This window comes from Lactuca sativa, chromosome 6 (genome assembly GCF_002870075.4).
Source record: "Lactuca sativa cultivar Salinas chromosome 6, Lsat_Salinas_v11, whole genome shotgun sequence".
In the NCBI taxonomy this organism is placed as follows: Eukaryota; Viridiplantae; Streptophyta; class Magnoliopsida; order Asterales; family Asteraceae; genus Lactuca; species Lactuca sativa.
The window spans coordinates 54,495,791-54,512,782 of record NC_056628.2 but is presented as its reverse complement, the minus strand read 5'-3'; the positions used below and the strand labels follow the sequence as shown (position 1 = coordinate 54,512,782).

Here is a 16,992-nt window from a genome sequence, read left to right as displayed (position 1 = left end):
CACTCTTTATATAGTCAATACAAAGTTTATACACAAAATTCATAGCTTAATACAAGTAACTTCATAGTTTCATACACATAATTCACAACTTAATCTAGTCAATTTATAGTTCAAACAGAAAATTCACAGCTTAATATAGTCAATTCATAGTTTAAAAAGAAAATTCAAAGTTTAATGTAATCAATTCACAATTTAAAACACAAAAATGACAGCTTATTAGACTAAATTCACATTTTAATACACAAAAAGTAGTATTCACATCCATATTATCAACTTAAAACACTTATTACAATTAATACACAATTTAATATATAAAATTCACAAACTAGTATAATAAGTTTAAAGTTTAATTCAAAAAAATTATACATTCACAAGTTAATAGCAGTTAAAACTAAGATTAACAAAATTATATATGACAAATGAGAGATTAAAATATCAAATTCACACATTAATATAAAAAAAAAAAAAAAAAAGAAAACCAAAATATAATAGAGATCTACAACAAATGCAAGTAGAAAAATAAGAGAGACAGAGATGAAAACGAGTAATAGAGGGGAAGGAGGCGACACATAACAGATCTGGAGGTGTAAATCATAGATTTCTAAGTGAAAATCAGAGATACGTCGTCAAAGATCATAGATGTACAGCTGGAGATCATAGATCTATAAAGAATCAACACAAATCTGATGAAAACGAAAGCTTTTGGAGGTCGAAGACATGTATCAATGGTAGGTGGAGGTGGTGGTGCACCAGATCTGAACAATTTTGGTGGTGTTTCAAGGAGATTGAGAAAAAAGAAGGCGGATGGAGATATGTAACCGAAGCAACGTCATAAGAGTGGTTGGGTTGCTGTGGTAGATGTTTCTTCCGTCGAAAGTAGGTGGTGACAGTGGTTAGTGGCGGCACCGGAGGTAGCAGGTGGTGGTGGAAAGTTACCGGAGGTAGGAGAGAGAGGAAGAGATGTTTGGTGAGAGAGAGGGAGAATGAGCTTTTCCAGATCTGATGTTTTGATCTGGTATTTTAAAGTTTAGATGAAATAATGTGTTTGTGACAAAATGCCCTTTATAAGCTAAAATTAGAGGTTCTTAGAGTTTTTATTATTTTTTGATTCTCATTTGAACCTTTACCTATATATATATATATATATATATATATATATATATATATATATATATATATATATATATATATATATAGAGAGAGAGAGAGAGAGAGAGAAGTATGTTCTCAAATCTATTGTATATATATATATATATATATATATATATATATATATATATATATATATAGAGAGAGAGAGAGAGAGAGAGAGAGAGAGAGAAAAGTAGGTTCTCAAATCTATTGTGTGCTGTAATACACCAATAAGAATTTAGTAAAAAATATATGTATATGAAATGATATCCATACTTATAATTTATTTTTTATGGAAACTAATTAAATTCGGTAATAATATCAACAATAATATTCTTTCAGAATGAATTCGTATCTAGAAGAATGAGAGTGTATTCTAACAGATTAAGTGTATTCTAGTATAATACACTCTTATTCTTTATATTCCATGCAACTTTATTGTATTTTAAATGAGTGAGTCCTAAAAAAAAATTAACCCATATAAAAAAACCTAGATACGAATTCATTCTGAAATAATGTTATTACTGACATTAATGGCAAATTTAATTAGTTTCCATAAAAATAGAATTATAATTATAGATATCATTTAGTATACATACAATTATAGAAATCATTTAATATCTATCTTTTTTAATTAAATAATCATTTAATTTTACTAAATTCTTTATATATATATATATATATATATATATATATATATATATATATATATATATATATTAGTCGTTTTCTCCGCAACAAGCGACGGGTTCGGATAGTTTTTTAAAAATTAATTTATGGAAATGGTTTATTTCGTTTGGGCAAATAGTTTACTAAATCTAACAATTACCAATAAGAGTAATGCTAGGATAAATAAAATTAATGAGAATTAAAAATAAAAAGTTGAGATTCCTTACACTCTATTTTATAAGTCATATTTTTAGTAGGTATCCTTTATAGTTAAATATTATTTACCATTAAGTGTCAAATACACATTATCATATAAGAAACGATAACAAATATTTTTTCGTTCAAAAACATTTTATATGTCAAAGAACACATCACTTACATACATATTGTTATTGGCCAATTTTATGTCTTCTGGACTATAGTTTCAGTTTATATAATACTAATGGGTTAACACATATTTTTATATATTATTATTATTGTTAAACTTTTGTTTATCGGTTTTTCCTCTCAAGTTTCCAGTCACAATTGTTTGATATTATAAGATGAAATAAAGTTTATAGCGCGGTCACTAATTGGATGTATTTGTATAACATTTTACTGTTATTTATTTTGTATGGTAGTAGTTTGTATCATCAAAATTATTTTAGATAAACATTGGAATCTTGAAATTACAAGGTCTTCTAGTTTGGAAAAAATGACAATATATATACAAAGGTGTTAGTGTTGTCATGATAGATGAATTGTGACACTCTAGATATCACATTTCAATACGCTTATTTTTTTCCTAAATCAATGACTGTTTAACGTTATTATAACTCAAAAACTCATCATAAACTATATCAATAGGAGCTAGATTTTCTTTTTTCACGACCACTGAGGCATTAAAATTTGACATTTTACATTGTCTTTTTTGTCATTTTATATTTATTTGTAAATAAACTTTGTCAAAACAAAAATGTCATTTTTTATAGACAAAACTGCAAATTTGGTCCTTGTGGTTTGGCAAAACCTTTGGATGGGGTCCAAAAAGTTTCCAGCTTGCACCAAAGGTCCAAAATCAAGATTTTCATGGGTTTTTAGTCCATTCCGTCATTGACCGTTTGTTTGGGGCCGTTAGTGCCTTCACGTGCCCTCCATGTGAGGGCATTTTGGTCATTTTAGGTCCTAGCCTCCGTTGCCGCCACTTCAATTAATTAGATTGCAGACTGTACACTCCTTCGTCTTCTACTCATACCTCTTGATTCAAACGCAAAAACCCTAACGATCGTCTGAAAATTGGATTGTGTTCCTGCTTTTGAAAATGTGGGGACTTAGAAATGTTGGAGAGATTGTCAACGTTCAAGAAGTTTATGGTAAGATTCAAACTTAGAAAAACTCTGTATTTTATGATCAAGCTTCAAAATTTGAAAAACTGTAACTAACAATCGTCTCTTTCTGTTTTGAAGCTGGTTACCCCAACATATTCTCTATTGAACTTCATCACGGAGGGAGTTTCACAAAGTTTCCAAATATCAGGTATATTAACGGCCAAGTAAGGTACTTTGATGTTGTCGACATTGATGAATTTTCTGTTCATGAACTAGACTTGATGATGAGAGAATTAGGGTATGATGGTACTGAAATCATGTATTACCATTTCCGTTTGCCTAATGAAGGATTTGACTTTGGACTCCGAGCATTAGGTAACGATGATGATGTGCGTAATCTCTCACGGTATGTTACCCATAATAACAAAATGATTAAAGTGTACACAGAGCATGGTCAAACGAACTTGCTTACATATTTTATGTCCCCAACTGGTCCAAGAAGGGTTATAATAGAAGACATGGAGAAGCAGGATTCCATTAGACCCTCATCACCTGTAGTTGCTCATGAAGTGGTAACTCCAATCCAAATTGATGTTGGTGAGGGTGATTTAGGGTTAGCATTAACCTTATACAAATCAGCAACACCTGAATTTAGTAGGTCTAAAGGTTGGAAACATAGTAAAGGGGCATCGTCTTGTAGTACAAAGCTTAACTTGGATTGGGAAGGTGCTGAAAAAACAATGGCAAGTGGTGAAGTTGATAAGGGTAAGGGTGTAGAAGGATTTGTAGATGAATTTGTTGTAGTTGATGCAGAAAAAGAGTTAAACAAAGAGATTGATGTGAATGAAGAACTTGATGTGAACAAATCCAATGGTGAGGGTGTAGAAGGATTTGCAGATGAGGGGTATAGAGTTGTCATGGATAATGATCCTCAAGGAGTCAATGAATTTTCAACTAACATCAACATAGATGATGAGTTAATGACAAACTTTCAACCTTTTGAAGACCAAGATAGCATCCCATTTAATGGGTTTGAAGGCCAAGATAACATTCCTTTCAATGATGAGTGGAGACAAGAGGAGCCTGATGACATTGATTTTGAGAATCAAAACAGTGAAGATGAAGATAGTGACTTTATGATTGATGAGGACACACCACCATACCAGAGTTTGAAGCTGTAATGGTAGAGCTAAGGAATTATGACATAGAAGCATATCAGTGGCTCTTGAAAATCCCTCCACATCATTGGGCTAGAAGTCATTTTTCAGGTATTTTCTCAATTTGTTGTCTTATTTTTTATTGTAGTATAGATATACACTAACTGTTGTTTTGTTAATGAACTATTAGGAAGGGCAATTTCAGACATGTTATTGAATAACCTTTGTGAAGTGTTCAATAGCAAACTTGTTAAAGGGAGAGACAAACCCATTATCAGTTGTTTGGAGTTCATCAGAGAGTACCTTATGAAGAGAGTATGCAATGTGATGAAGGTGTTAAACAAGTGTCAAGGTCCATTAACTCCAACTGGTACTAGGATTTTGGAATCAAACACAACACTAGCTAGTAAGTATCATGCACGATGGAATGAGGGACAAAAGTATCAGGTTAAAGGTCCATGGAATGATCAACATGTGGTGGACATGGAGAAAAGGGAGTGTAGTTGTAGAAAGTGGGAGCTTACTGGAATTCCTTGCAAACATGCAATTGCAAGCCTAAATGAAATGGCAGACAATAATGAAAAGGTGGGAGAACTATACACCTATGTGCATAAGGTGTATTGGCTTGATACATGGAAAGAGATGTACTCCTTCAAGGTGGAGCCTATCAAAGGTAGAGCCATGTGGCCTAAGAGTGACTGCCCAACAACTCTTGTGCCTCCACCACACAACAAAGCTATAGGCAGGCCAAAAAAGAAAAGAAGGATTACAGCAGAGGAAAGGATTGAAATCCAGCAACGTAAGAGGCAAGCAAACAGTCAAAGTCAAAATGATAATGAAACTCAATCACTGAGCAGGAAGTTTTTGACTGTGACATGTAGTAAGTGTAAGCAAAAGGGTCACAATGCCAGGACCTGCAAGGCCAAAGATGGGAATTGATGTTTAAGTACTTTTTATGTTTGTGAAGACTTGTTAATGCACTTTAGTTGGTACTTTGTTGCCTTTTTTTTATCTATTTTGATAATGTACTTTGATGCCCTTATGATAATGTACTTTAATGCCCTTTGTTGGTAATGATTGTGTTTTGGCATTTATCTGTTATGGTCCCCTTTTGGTAATGTTGTTTGTTATTTGTTTATGTTGTACTGTCAAAGCATGAAGATGTTATGGCAATGTACTTAATGTATGCATATAAAACCATTACAATTGCATATTCAAACGTAGAGAAAAACCATTACACTTGCATATCATGTCAAGATCAAACCTTTATAATTTCATATTCATAAAAGGATAAAACCATTACACTTCCCATTGTCATAAAAGCATTACATATACAATGATCCAAAAGATAACACTTTTAAGTGGTTACTACCAACAAAAACATATATAAACCACAATTAAACCTTCTAGCACCAAAAGACCACATTTTTAAGTGGTTACTACCAACAAAAAAGTCCTAACCTCTAATTCCTATTTCCAAAACAGCACAAACAACAGAAACAAAACCCACGAGACAAGCAAACACATCTTCAGCTGGCCCACTTCAACCTCATACCTATTCATTGTTCTCAACAGTCCTGGTATGATAACAGTTGATCTTTGACACGTAGGGGGATCGAACCACCCCAAAAATCCACATCTGGATCCCTACAAGAATACATTAAAGTAGAAGAGTTATTGCATAACTACCGAAATATCATAACCTAATATGAGTTTGCTTACCATTTTAGGGCATGCATAGAAACGACGACCAGGGTTTCGTGAAGTCCATGAGGTTCGCACAACAGCAACGTTCCCACAGAAGCAGAGCACCATTTTTGAATCTCGTAGCAGTAGAAGTAGACGAGACACGAAGAAGAAGAATCCTTTGAGAGACGAAGAAGAAGCCCTTTTGTTGCTTCTCTGTAAATAAAAATGAAGAAGAAGAAGAGGATTGCGTATGAGTATGTATATAAAGGAGAAATATGATATTATTTAAAATAAGTACGTAAAATGACCAAAATGTCGTCACATGGAGGGCACGTGAAGGCACTAACGGCCCCAAACAAACGGTCAATGACGGAATGGACTAAAAACCCATGAAAACCTTGATTTTGGACCTTTGGTGCAAGCTGGAAACTTTTTGGACCCCATCCAAAGGTTTTGCCAAACCACAAGGACCAAATTTGCAGTTTTGTCTTTTTTATATTAATACATTTTAATAGCACAAAAGGTAATAAGAAGTTTTATAACTTATCCAAAGACATAATTAACTCCGTTTTGATTTGACTATTATGACTATTAGTATAACTAGTTTATAACCCGTGGAAACCACGGTTACAAAATTAATTAAATATTCATAGTAAAAAATTCAAAATTATTAATCAATTATTTTATATAAAATTTTAAATACATTATTAATTAAGAGATTTTTTTATTAGTTATGTAAAATTATAATTATTGATTCAAATAAATATGTGGAATTAATTTATCATATATATTAGACTCTTTTTATTTGTGGACTAATGAAAACAATATTATAAAATTTAAAATTTAATTTAAAATAAAGAATAAATAGATTGACAAATAACATCACATTAATTAGGAGGTTTAATGAATTTAAAATAGAGAATTAATAGAATGACAAGTGGCATCATATTAATTAGGAGTTCTAATATTATGACACTTGGCAAAAAGACTACTCTTTTATTAGTATAGAGATTAAGCAACCCAAACAACCACATAATAATCAAAATTTATTTTTATAATAAAGTTAAAACTTAAAGTCGGTATCATGAATATATATATCATTGAATTTAAACAATTAGTTTCATGCATCACTGACTATATTGGTAATTATACAATTTTTTTCATAAAATGACCTTGATATCATATTCAAATTATAGTAGTAGGTAACTCTTATAAAAATCTTCATAATCTTTAAGATTTTCTTACAAATAACATCATTAGATTGACAATTACTATTTGTTCCCAAATCATGTTCTTGTCGGTCATGTTTATGTTTGTTTCTTAGGACAAGCGTTTGTCACTTCAACCTGTTAAAATCATAAAGAATATATAAAAAAAATTTGGTTAAAAAGGGAACTATCTTCTTATGAATAATATCTCAGGTATGCCAAGTAATTAAAAAAAGTTTTAAATAAGAAAAACTTTAGTTAAAGATAATGAAATTTGCAACATATTAAAGCATTGTAGTTTGGAAGCAGTATAATTTGAAAACATTCACCTAATTATAGCATTGTACTTTCAAAGTACAATACTTTAATAAGAAAATATCTACAATAAAGTTATAAAAAATAGTGTTAATGCAACATAATGCAATATTAAGCGTATGGCCACCCCTATTACAAATTTCTTTTATTTTTTCTCGAATATATAGATGTTAAATCGCAAACATCTCTTTGAATATAGGGTGTTTAAAACATTTATGTAAGATAAATAAGAGTATAAGATTTTGATATAATAAAACCTAAATGAAACCGCTAAATGAAAAGAGTTTTTTTTTACAACCACAAAATGAAAGAGTTAGTTGATCAAGGCTATTACCTGTTGGTTGAAGTTGAAGCCACAACCACAATTCTTTAGTCAACACCACACCACACCATATTTCTCCTCTCCTTTCACATAATACCATAAAAACCAACAAATAATCCAATTGTCTCCTGGAGCTGAATAACAAAAAAACTCTTATTATTGGAATAAATGTGAACTTTATAATATAAATTAAAATCAACAAATAACCTAATTGTTTGTAGGAGCTGAAAAACAAAAAAAAAACTTATTATTGGAATAAATGTGAACTTTATTGTATAAAACTCAAGAGATACCCCAAACCCATCTGGCTAAAACATATACCAAATATAATCAATAGCACCACATGAAAGAACTACACCATACCAAACATTACTCAAAGAGATCAGTCAAAAATATATAAATTCAAAGTTAGTAAATCAAATTTAAATGTTCTTTCTAGAAATAAAAAAAAATTAGAATGCCATAACCTAATTAGCATACATACCTTATCAAAATCCCAATGCTTTCTCCAATAATGTCTAACCTGGAGCTCGGCCTTTAAAAACCAAGTCATCTTTATTGTCACAAAACTAATGTTATGTGTTTATCTTACCAAACACATATCAAAGTACTAAATTATCACAATTATAGTACACTCACACCTAAAAACCCAACCAACTCACATCTTTACATAGTAAATGAATTTTAAAGTTCAAAGAAATAGAAATTGATCCAAAAATAGGAATGCATCTAAATAATATGATTATGATTCACATAATTGACAAATAATATTCAAGAAATACCCTTGCATCCAAAAACAACAACTCACCCAGCAAAAATTCTTTTTCGATAACCATCATTTTCCAATAGTTACCAATTGTCCATCCCTTTCCACAAGTTGCCAAACATATGATCAAATCGCCCTTATAGACCTCTCTTATTTCCAAAACTGCCAACACTCATATAGGTTCAAAAAAATCAATATGAATAGTATTTATTAGAATCATCCTAAGATATAAAAACAAAATAAAAGGACAACAGAATCACAAAAACATGTATCGAAGTACCCAGTTGCAACCACTCAAACAAATGCTTATAATAAACCTTGTTTCGTTGTTAGTGCAAAAGGAGTTACCTGGTTTTTTCTCCGATTGAAGTGTTGGACAAGAGACCACCGGCGCCAACCTACACAATGAGCTCGGGCATGAATGGTCAGGTGGGTGGCTCCGTCGTTATGTCTAGGGTTAGGGTTAGGGTGAGGCAGAGAATGGGGTGTGTATTCATAATTCAAAAGGAACAGATGGATCAGATGTGGGTTAGTGAGAATATGGAATTCGGGTAATTGGTGTGGTTATCCGTGATGGCCATGGAACTGGAGAGCATTTAGATGAGGCATATTTGGCAATTTACAAAGGATTATTTGGGTTACCGATCAAAGCATAGTGACCACATAATCGGTTTAGGTTTATTAGTGGTGATGGAGTTCACCAAAACCTTAAAAATACGATGAGAGAAAGTTTGATGAGAATTGATTTGGGTTTAAGATGTGGTGGCACTAAGTGGAGCTAGCGGTGGAGTGCGGTTTTATAGAGAAATATACCAGCGACGATGGTTTATTGGTTGTGGTGCAGTGGTTTCTAGAGGCGGAGAAGGAGGAAGAGTGGTGGCGATACGGTGGTTTATATATACCAGAGCTAATAGTGACAGCAAATGGGCAACACACTGATAGTTTGTTTGGAGATGACTGGTTTGTACCTTTGTGGTATTGACTCTCTATATATAAGGAAGGCATAACAAAATCACAATATTTTAGGCGAGATCTTGTGATTCTTAGGATTTGACTCAATCAAGGATTAAAGGGCTGGGTCAAAGGCCGATTTGAAGGTATTAGGCGATAAACTGGAGAGATTGTTGGACGAATAGGGTGTTATTTGGTCAAAATATTGAATAAAGTGATTGTAAGTATTGCAATTTGGTAAGTACTTCTTAAAATTCAGCATTTTAGTGTAAATGCTTATTAAGGTATATATATATATATATATATATATATATATATATATATATATATATATATATATATATATATATATTCACATTAATTTCGTTTTACCGGCTACGTCAGGTTTAACCGATCATCTTTGATTTTATAGTTTTTTTAATGAGAAATATATTATACATGTGGTGTCCACATGGAATGTCGATAGGCCATCTATCACACCCTAAATTAGAGGATAATGGGCAATTGTGGTTCATTAACTAAGCCTTACGCCACACTATTCCAACACCATTAATCGCATTTGTTCCTGAAATGTAATCAGCCATGTCAGAAGAGGCAATACCAATCTTTGATGTATACTATAATGACATTCTCACCCTCCCTGTTGATGTATTTTGATGCAACCAGAGCATTTATACGTGACATTAATGTGAACAACATGATCTTCTCTGTTGTCATCATTTTCTTGAATAATTTACCAAACTATGTGTATTATTTTGTACCTGAAGTAATTTTGGCTTAGGGATTGCATTCTATATAGAATGAGTGCGATTTTAATGAGTTTCTTGAAGCCGCTAAAAGAAAAAAGAGATTTGATATGTATGTAAACCACCAACATGACATTTTTTATTAGATTTGGGAGGAATAACCAGACACCCTGAAAATGATGTGGTTTCTATTGAAGATGTTGAATCCATTTAGATGGTGGGAAAGGTGGACATGAAGAGGATAATGAAGTTATATCTTTAAAATAAACATTAATGATCACCTCTTGAATAAACTTTGTCAAATAAAGATTATATACATTTTTACAGAATATGGGAATGCACAAGAACCTATCTACCTTTTGGCAGGGTCATACATACGAAAGGAATCAGACGAAGCCTCTATTAGATATGAAATTATCTACTACTGTTGAACTTAAATTTGTTGGGTTTTGAGCATTCTAACACTCCTATGGTGTACATGCAACCCTATAAACCTTGGATCTATGTTTTCTCTATTATACATGCAAATATTAAATATTCCAAGGTTTCATCCTAACTAGCATATTATGAAGCACCTATACTACAAAGTTCTAGTTAGATGACATACAACCCACTCTTATGTCCTCATACACTAGTGCCATTTTTTGTGCTAAATGCCTCTTTATATAGTATGGAGGATTAGGGTTACATCCATGTAAACCCTAATACCCATGACATTTCATTTCATAGGATCCATGGTTTAAAACTCCATGGACTATCCATGATAACTTAGCCCAACCTAAATGAACTTGGCCCATTCCATATATATATATATATATATATATATATATATATATATATATATATATATATATATATATATATATATATATATATATATATAAGAGTCCATATTTAATTAGTTCCTTTTGATCACTTAATTAATTCTAAATTAATTCTTGATCAATACTAATTAAATAATATGATTTCATATTAATATATTAGAACTTATAATGTATTAATATAAATCATAAATATACTATTCTCAAAAGACTATCCATATAAATTGTGCCGGTGAAGTGCAACCCAAATGGACCATGTCGGGTCGGGTCAAGTATATACCAAATATAGTTATGTAGTTAGACATTAATCCAACAGTCTCCCACTTGGATAAGTCTAAAACTATTATTGAGTATGACTTCAAAAACCAACTGGAAATCGTAACTCTTAAAGCCTCTGTCGAACTCTGACCTTGTCAACAAACTCTGACCTTTGTCAATGACTTGTCCATTAAATAAAGGCTCATATATTCCTCCATTGTAGATATCATATGGACTGAGACATGGATTATAATCATTCTCTCTGTCCATTTGTTGTTTCCCGATTTCCGATTTATGACGACTGAGTGATTGAACTAATCAAATCAGTCCTGGCGTGGCCAAGCACACACATGTGTCATCATTAAATCATCGAGGGGCCCACAAATATCGCTTTTATCCCGAAGGTAAAAGGAATGGATAAACTTCGACTCATATGGCTTGTTCTACTACTTGTTGAATCGTACACAGAGGCACGTTTTATAACATCAAGTTACCGAATGCGTTTTCGTGCAATCAATGTACAACCAACTCATAGTAACAACTCATATCTTTAGGTTTGAAGAATATAAGTTGTTATTGTCTCATGATCACTCATGATAAAATCCATGAAGTGATTCAAATGAGTGTGGATTCAATCCAATACTCAGAACTTATGAGCACTCATGAGTGTTGTAGCACAACTTTGTCCACCAACTTGGACTTCTACAAGCCAACCCATGAAAGTCTTGATTCATATCTACTTCCAACATATGACCGAATGTGGATGGTTTGAATAACTTAGTCATTCCGGAAGAATAACCTAGTTATTATGGAAGTCAAAACATGCAAAGTGAAACACAAGAATAAATGAATCTAATATGGTATCAAAACCTATAAATATAAATAAAACACTTTCTATTTATCACCATACTGATTACTCAGTATTCATGGTTCGGTTTTATCAACTTTATACTTGAATTAACACACTAGGTGTCCTATGCTCCAAGCATGTACACTATGTTTTCTAAACAATAGTTTTGCCATACACCAATTATGAACTGTATGTTTGTCTATGATCCTTTTCTTTGTGAACTAGATCAATTGAACATAATTTCAATGATTCTCTTTTCACAATCCCAAATCCTTGTCGTAAATGTAAGAATTCCTAACATTTATCGAAATTTGTTTAGATTTTAAACTTATATGCATTGTTCCTCTTGTAATGATCATGCACAAAGCCACAAAGACTTGGCAACAATCATTACAGAGTATTCCAGCGGAGAGAAATTCCATGGAAACGATGTCTCAAATTCAAAGCGCATTGCTTTGAACATGCTTCTTGCATTAAGATTCTTTAACCTTACACAGATTGCTTCTACCTATGAAGACAACTCTATATTCCCATTTTGACTACCACTTATGAACAAGAGTTGCCTCTTTTCAGACTATGTCAATATGGTCCTTCCAATATTAACAATATACTTCCAATTGTCCTTGAGCAACCAATCTTTCGTAAACCTTAGATTGTCCTCGACAATTGCTTAATCACTTTAGTCATATCCAATTCTAGACACTGTTCCCCTTAATGCCCTAAGGCATTTGGACAATTTAGAAAGGATAAATATTATAGCACATGTAATCGATCTTGTACCCAAAATAAATGGGACACGATTCATGATGTTTCACATAAAGACATGGTTCTAGACCAGTCTTTTTCCATAATAATTTCTGTTTTCCATATTCTCAAAATTTGACTATGAAAAGAGATGCCGTAATCGAATTTTGAGAACGCAATATATAGAATTTTCTTAAGTTGAACCAATCCAACATGAAATTCATATATATATTCTTGACTAAAGGTGATTAAAACCTCAATATAAGCTCTTTAGAATGATTATAAACTCAATCTAAGCTTTTTAGAATTGAAAAGAAGTATAATTTCCTCTCCCTTAATTATAGCAAAACAACTTTTTCAACCCCTGCAACCTCACGAATTGAAACTTTTGTTTTCTATAATTAACATTGCTAATTTGTAATACTTATCATAATTATCATGCTCCCACTAACATGATGATTATTAGCATAACACTTATGCTCCCAATAGCTTTGACATGTATCTAGAAAACAGTTGGACCTCTAGAAGTCAATACTTTATTAACATTCTTACCAAAGTTCAGGTTTCTGATACTAGATTGCTTTGATAAGATTTTATCAAAATCATACACCTTATCTTAGATAGCTCACAGGTGTGTCTAAACAATTTCATAACTATGAAAAGGGATGCCATAATCATAGTCTCAATTATTTAGACTTTTTGTCATTTCTCATAAGTTAATGTTAGTGTGTCGGTTAACCACACATGCTCCACTAACGACTTTAAGAACTGTAAATATCACAATTGCTATCTACTTAAAATCTACTTAGTGAAAGAATTTCCTCACCATCATTTTCATGAATCAGAGAGAAACCTTATGAAACTTAGATTTTATGGTGCATGTGTTCTTATCCACGTAAATTTGTCAAACCATAATCACAAGACTAGGTTAGTGACAAATCCTAACTCATATGGATTGAACTTGTGCAATCTTAACTTCTTGCCACCTGGCAGATCAAGGGCCTGCCATTGCTTCCAAGTAGCTATGCAAGCAATTGAGAACATGTAGAACTCAAATGTATAGACAACTTAACTGGAATGGGCACAGAAATGTCAACACGATACGTTATAAACCTCTAGTTGTGTGCTAGTGATGAAATACAAGTTTTATTATTGATTACTTCTTGAAACCCTTTCAGGATCTTTTAGACTCCCACTGTCTCCTTGACCTATAAGACTTTCTTGCCAAATATTCAAGAGATAGTGTGGATTCTAATCAAGACAGACACTTAACACAATTAGCCTTAGTTGGTCTTTGTTTTATCCAAAACATCACAACTTACCAATTTCAAATGTACAAGAGTAGAAAACTTTTACTCTTACATTTGACAAGTGTTTTAAACCTTCTTTAAGACATGTCACTCAAGTTACAATCTTAGAGTATAACTCCAAGAACTGTTTTTGGAACAAAGTATGAATCATCTTCTTGATTTAACCACTTCAACAATTCATAACTCCTCTTCTTAACTATCAGAATGCACTTAGAGGATGAATTGTGATAAGGTCTCAAAATCATTAAGATGATCTTAAAACATGATACTAAAGTACTCTCCCATCTTTTCATGTTTGAGAAACTTTTACCCTTCTGCCTAATTTGATTCTTCTTATTCGTTCTATCATACATTGAAACTTTTCCAATGTCTCAGAATTATACTTAAGCTTCTAAGTATAATCATATTTTCTAAACCTTAGTAAATCATGACGAATAGTCTTATCCATCTTTTGTGGTGGACTTTGACAAGTGCACAAGAAAGTTTACTTGATCCCTTAGTCCTTCTCTTGAGTCACATATACATGTGAACACGAAACTAGTCTTAATTTTCCAAAGTTGAAAATTCTCATACATCACACTAAACACCTTGTATGATTCCAAGTTTCGATCCAATTGAAACTTGGGTGATGAGAATCTTTCCTTATTTGGTAAATTGAGACACTACCACAAATGAGAGAATCAAATTCATATTTCCAATATTGCTATAAACATAAAAACATCAAGTTTTCTTGAATGCCATTGTAAGGAGATAAAAATAATGTAAAACAAACTTTTATTTATTTTAAAATGTGGAAAAAACTTTTCCTTACAATGCAACTTGAAATGAAAACTATGCTATTACATGTTTCCTAGCAATCTATCATAACTCCTAAGAAGTAGCTCAAGAATTCAATCTTCAAACAACCGAAAGAAATCCATCTTTGCGATCAAATTCAGCATACTCTTTCTTTAAGTTTCCTTCCCTTTGCTTGATCCTGCTAAATATCAAAATGCAACCGAGTCACACTTTGTGTTAAGAATCATCAACTGGGAACTTAACAGAGTTAGATATTGGACTTACCAGAAGCAGAGTCAAACTTTTTATTCTTCTTTCTTTCAGGTAGCTTGGGCAGCTTCGCTTCCAATGCCCCTTTTCTTCACACTGAGAACATATAGACTCTTTGGGAATGGGACACAGGATATTCCAGACTTAGACTTTCTCTTTACCTTCTGGTCAACTGGGTTGACCAAGGCCAATCCCTTTCCATTGGGAAGAGAAAGTTTTTCTGAACTTCCAATGTAACCACTTTCCATGTCCATGGAAGTTTGAGAAATAGACCTTCCATCCATATTTGCTTGACTATTGCACTAAATCATTTTTGATTCAGCAACAATAAGAGAATAAGAAAGATCCATTAGGGTCATGTCGTGATCTGTCACATAGTAGTCTTTCTATATGACTCAGGAAGTGACTGAAAGACCCAGTTAATAGCCAACTTCCTTGGGACAACGACACCCAACATTCTAAACCTATCATTGTGTGACTTCAGTCCTAAGACATGAGTGCACACAGGACTTCCAATTTTATGTTTTATTATGAATAGGGATTGAATGATCTTGAACATTTCAAGTCCTTAAACTTGTGGGTCAAGGAGAATAATTGGAGGATGAAGAGGAAGAGAAGTATGACTTCCATGAGCCAAACTCGGGAAGTCACATTCATTAGGAAAGCTTGATTTGGGAAGATCATTGTTGTCTAAACCATACATCAACAATGGGAGAAATTCAGAAATTCAAGTACAGTTGATTTAAGTCCTTAATATAACACCCAATATAAAATATTAAGGCTAGGACCCAACAAACTATTTTATAACTTGAAAGAGGGATGCCGTAATCCAAGCTATAAAATATTTGAAGGTAGGTGAATGACGATTCACCAATTTCCACCAAGATAAACAAAATGTATTATTAGGTTTTAATTGGTTTTGAAACTCCTAGATTCTTTTGAGATTCATTGAACTTTTCAATGGCATGTTTCAATCTCGAGTGTGCCCTTCAGGTTTTGTGAGTGGGATGCCGAGGATCACAAAACAAAGTGTGAAGTAACCATGTAAATATACTTGGTACCCTTAATATTTACCCCTCAATCGATGTGCTGGTTAACCATACACGCTCCACCGATACTATGATAAATATTAAGTTACCCTTTGCCTACCTTGTTAAATCCAGGTTAGTGTGCCGGTTAACCACACACGCTCTACTAACGGCTTAAAGAAAGTGCAAAGTGTAATTTCTTGGATTAGCACCTTATTCACATTTTCCTAAGTAACTAAGATTGGGAATTTATAAGTGTTTAGTTACTTAGTATTTATCCTTATACTTATAATGAAGGAGAATTATTGTCCTTCTCCTACCTGTTCGGCTAACGACCCTCCTGTTGGATTAGTGTCTAAGTCCATAACTATTTTGGTTTGTACTTGACCCGATGGTGCATGGTCCTTTTGGGTTGACTTCACCAAATCAACTTGATAGGATGAATTATGGAGAGAAAGGATTAATTATGATTTATTAATATATTATGAGAATAATATATTAAAGGAGAAATCATATTGTTTAATTAATATTAGTCAATAATTAATTAGGAATTAATTTTGTGGCTAAAATACATTAATTAAACTTAAGGGACTAGAACTGTCAATTGTGTGATAGTTGAATATTGGGCTAATGGACTCCATATTAGAGGGGTAGACGAATTCTATGGGGAAAC

General features: G+C 32.5%; 2 protein-coding genes across 5 annotated transcripts; both read left to right on the top strand.

Moving 5' to 3' along the window:
* The first annotated feature begins 2,702 nt into the window (after nt 1-2,702).
* On the top strand, nt 2,703-5,027 carry LOC111905418 (uncharacterized). 4 transcript variants are annotated; one of them, XM_052764628.1, is made up of 5 exons: nt 2,703-3,152; nt 3,246-3,315; nt 3,384-3,513; nt 3,610-4,375; nt 4,455-5,027. In XM_052764628.1, exons 1-4 carry the CDS (start codon nt 3,117-3,119, stop codon nt 4,286-4,288), a joined length of 915 nt encoding a protein of 304 aa, XP_052620588.1. In that variant the 5' UTR covers nt 2,703-3,116; the 3' UTR covers nt 4,289-4,375; nt 4,455-5,027. The 4 variants fall into 4 exon arrangements, with proteins under 4 accessions (XP_052620588.1, XP_052620589.1, XP_052620586.1 ...); XM_052764629.1 differs by having other exon boundaries at nt 2,726-3,152; nt 3,456-3,513; XM_052764626.1 differs by having other exon boundaries at nt 2,742-3,152; nt 3,384-4,375.
* On the top strand, nt 4,288-5,203 carry LOC111890382 (uncharacterized). Its single transcript, XM_052764910.1, has 2 exons — nt 4,288-4,375; nt 4,455-5,203. Exons 1-2 carry the CDS (start codon nt 4,288-4,290, stop codon nt 5,201-5,203), a joined length of 837 nt encoding a protein of 278 aa, XP_052620870.1.
* Nucleotides 5,204-16,992: the final 11,789 nt, after the last annotated feature.

Coding starts and splice junctions, on each gene's coding strand:
- LOC111905418 (XM_052764626.1), top strand. CDS start 3,117: ATGTTGGAGAGATTGTCAACGTTCAAGAAGTTTATG. Junction 3,153..3,245: donor CAACGTTCAAGAAGTTTATG/GTAAGATTCAAA, acceptor TCTGTTTTGAAG/CTGGTTACCCCAACATATTC. Junction 3,316..3,383: donor ACAAAGTTTCCAAATATCAG/GTATATTAACGG, acceptor TTCATGAACTAG/ACTTGATGATGAGAGAATTA.
- LOC111890382 (XM_052764910.1), top strand. CDS start 4,288: ATGGTAGAGCTAAGGAATTATGACATAGAAGCATATCAGTGGCTCTTG. Junction 4,376..4,454: donor GGCTAGAAGTCATTTTTCAG/GTATTTTCTCAA, acceptor ATGAACTATTAG/GAAGGGCAATTTCAGACATG.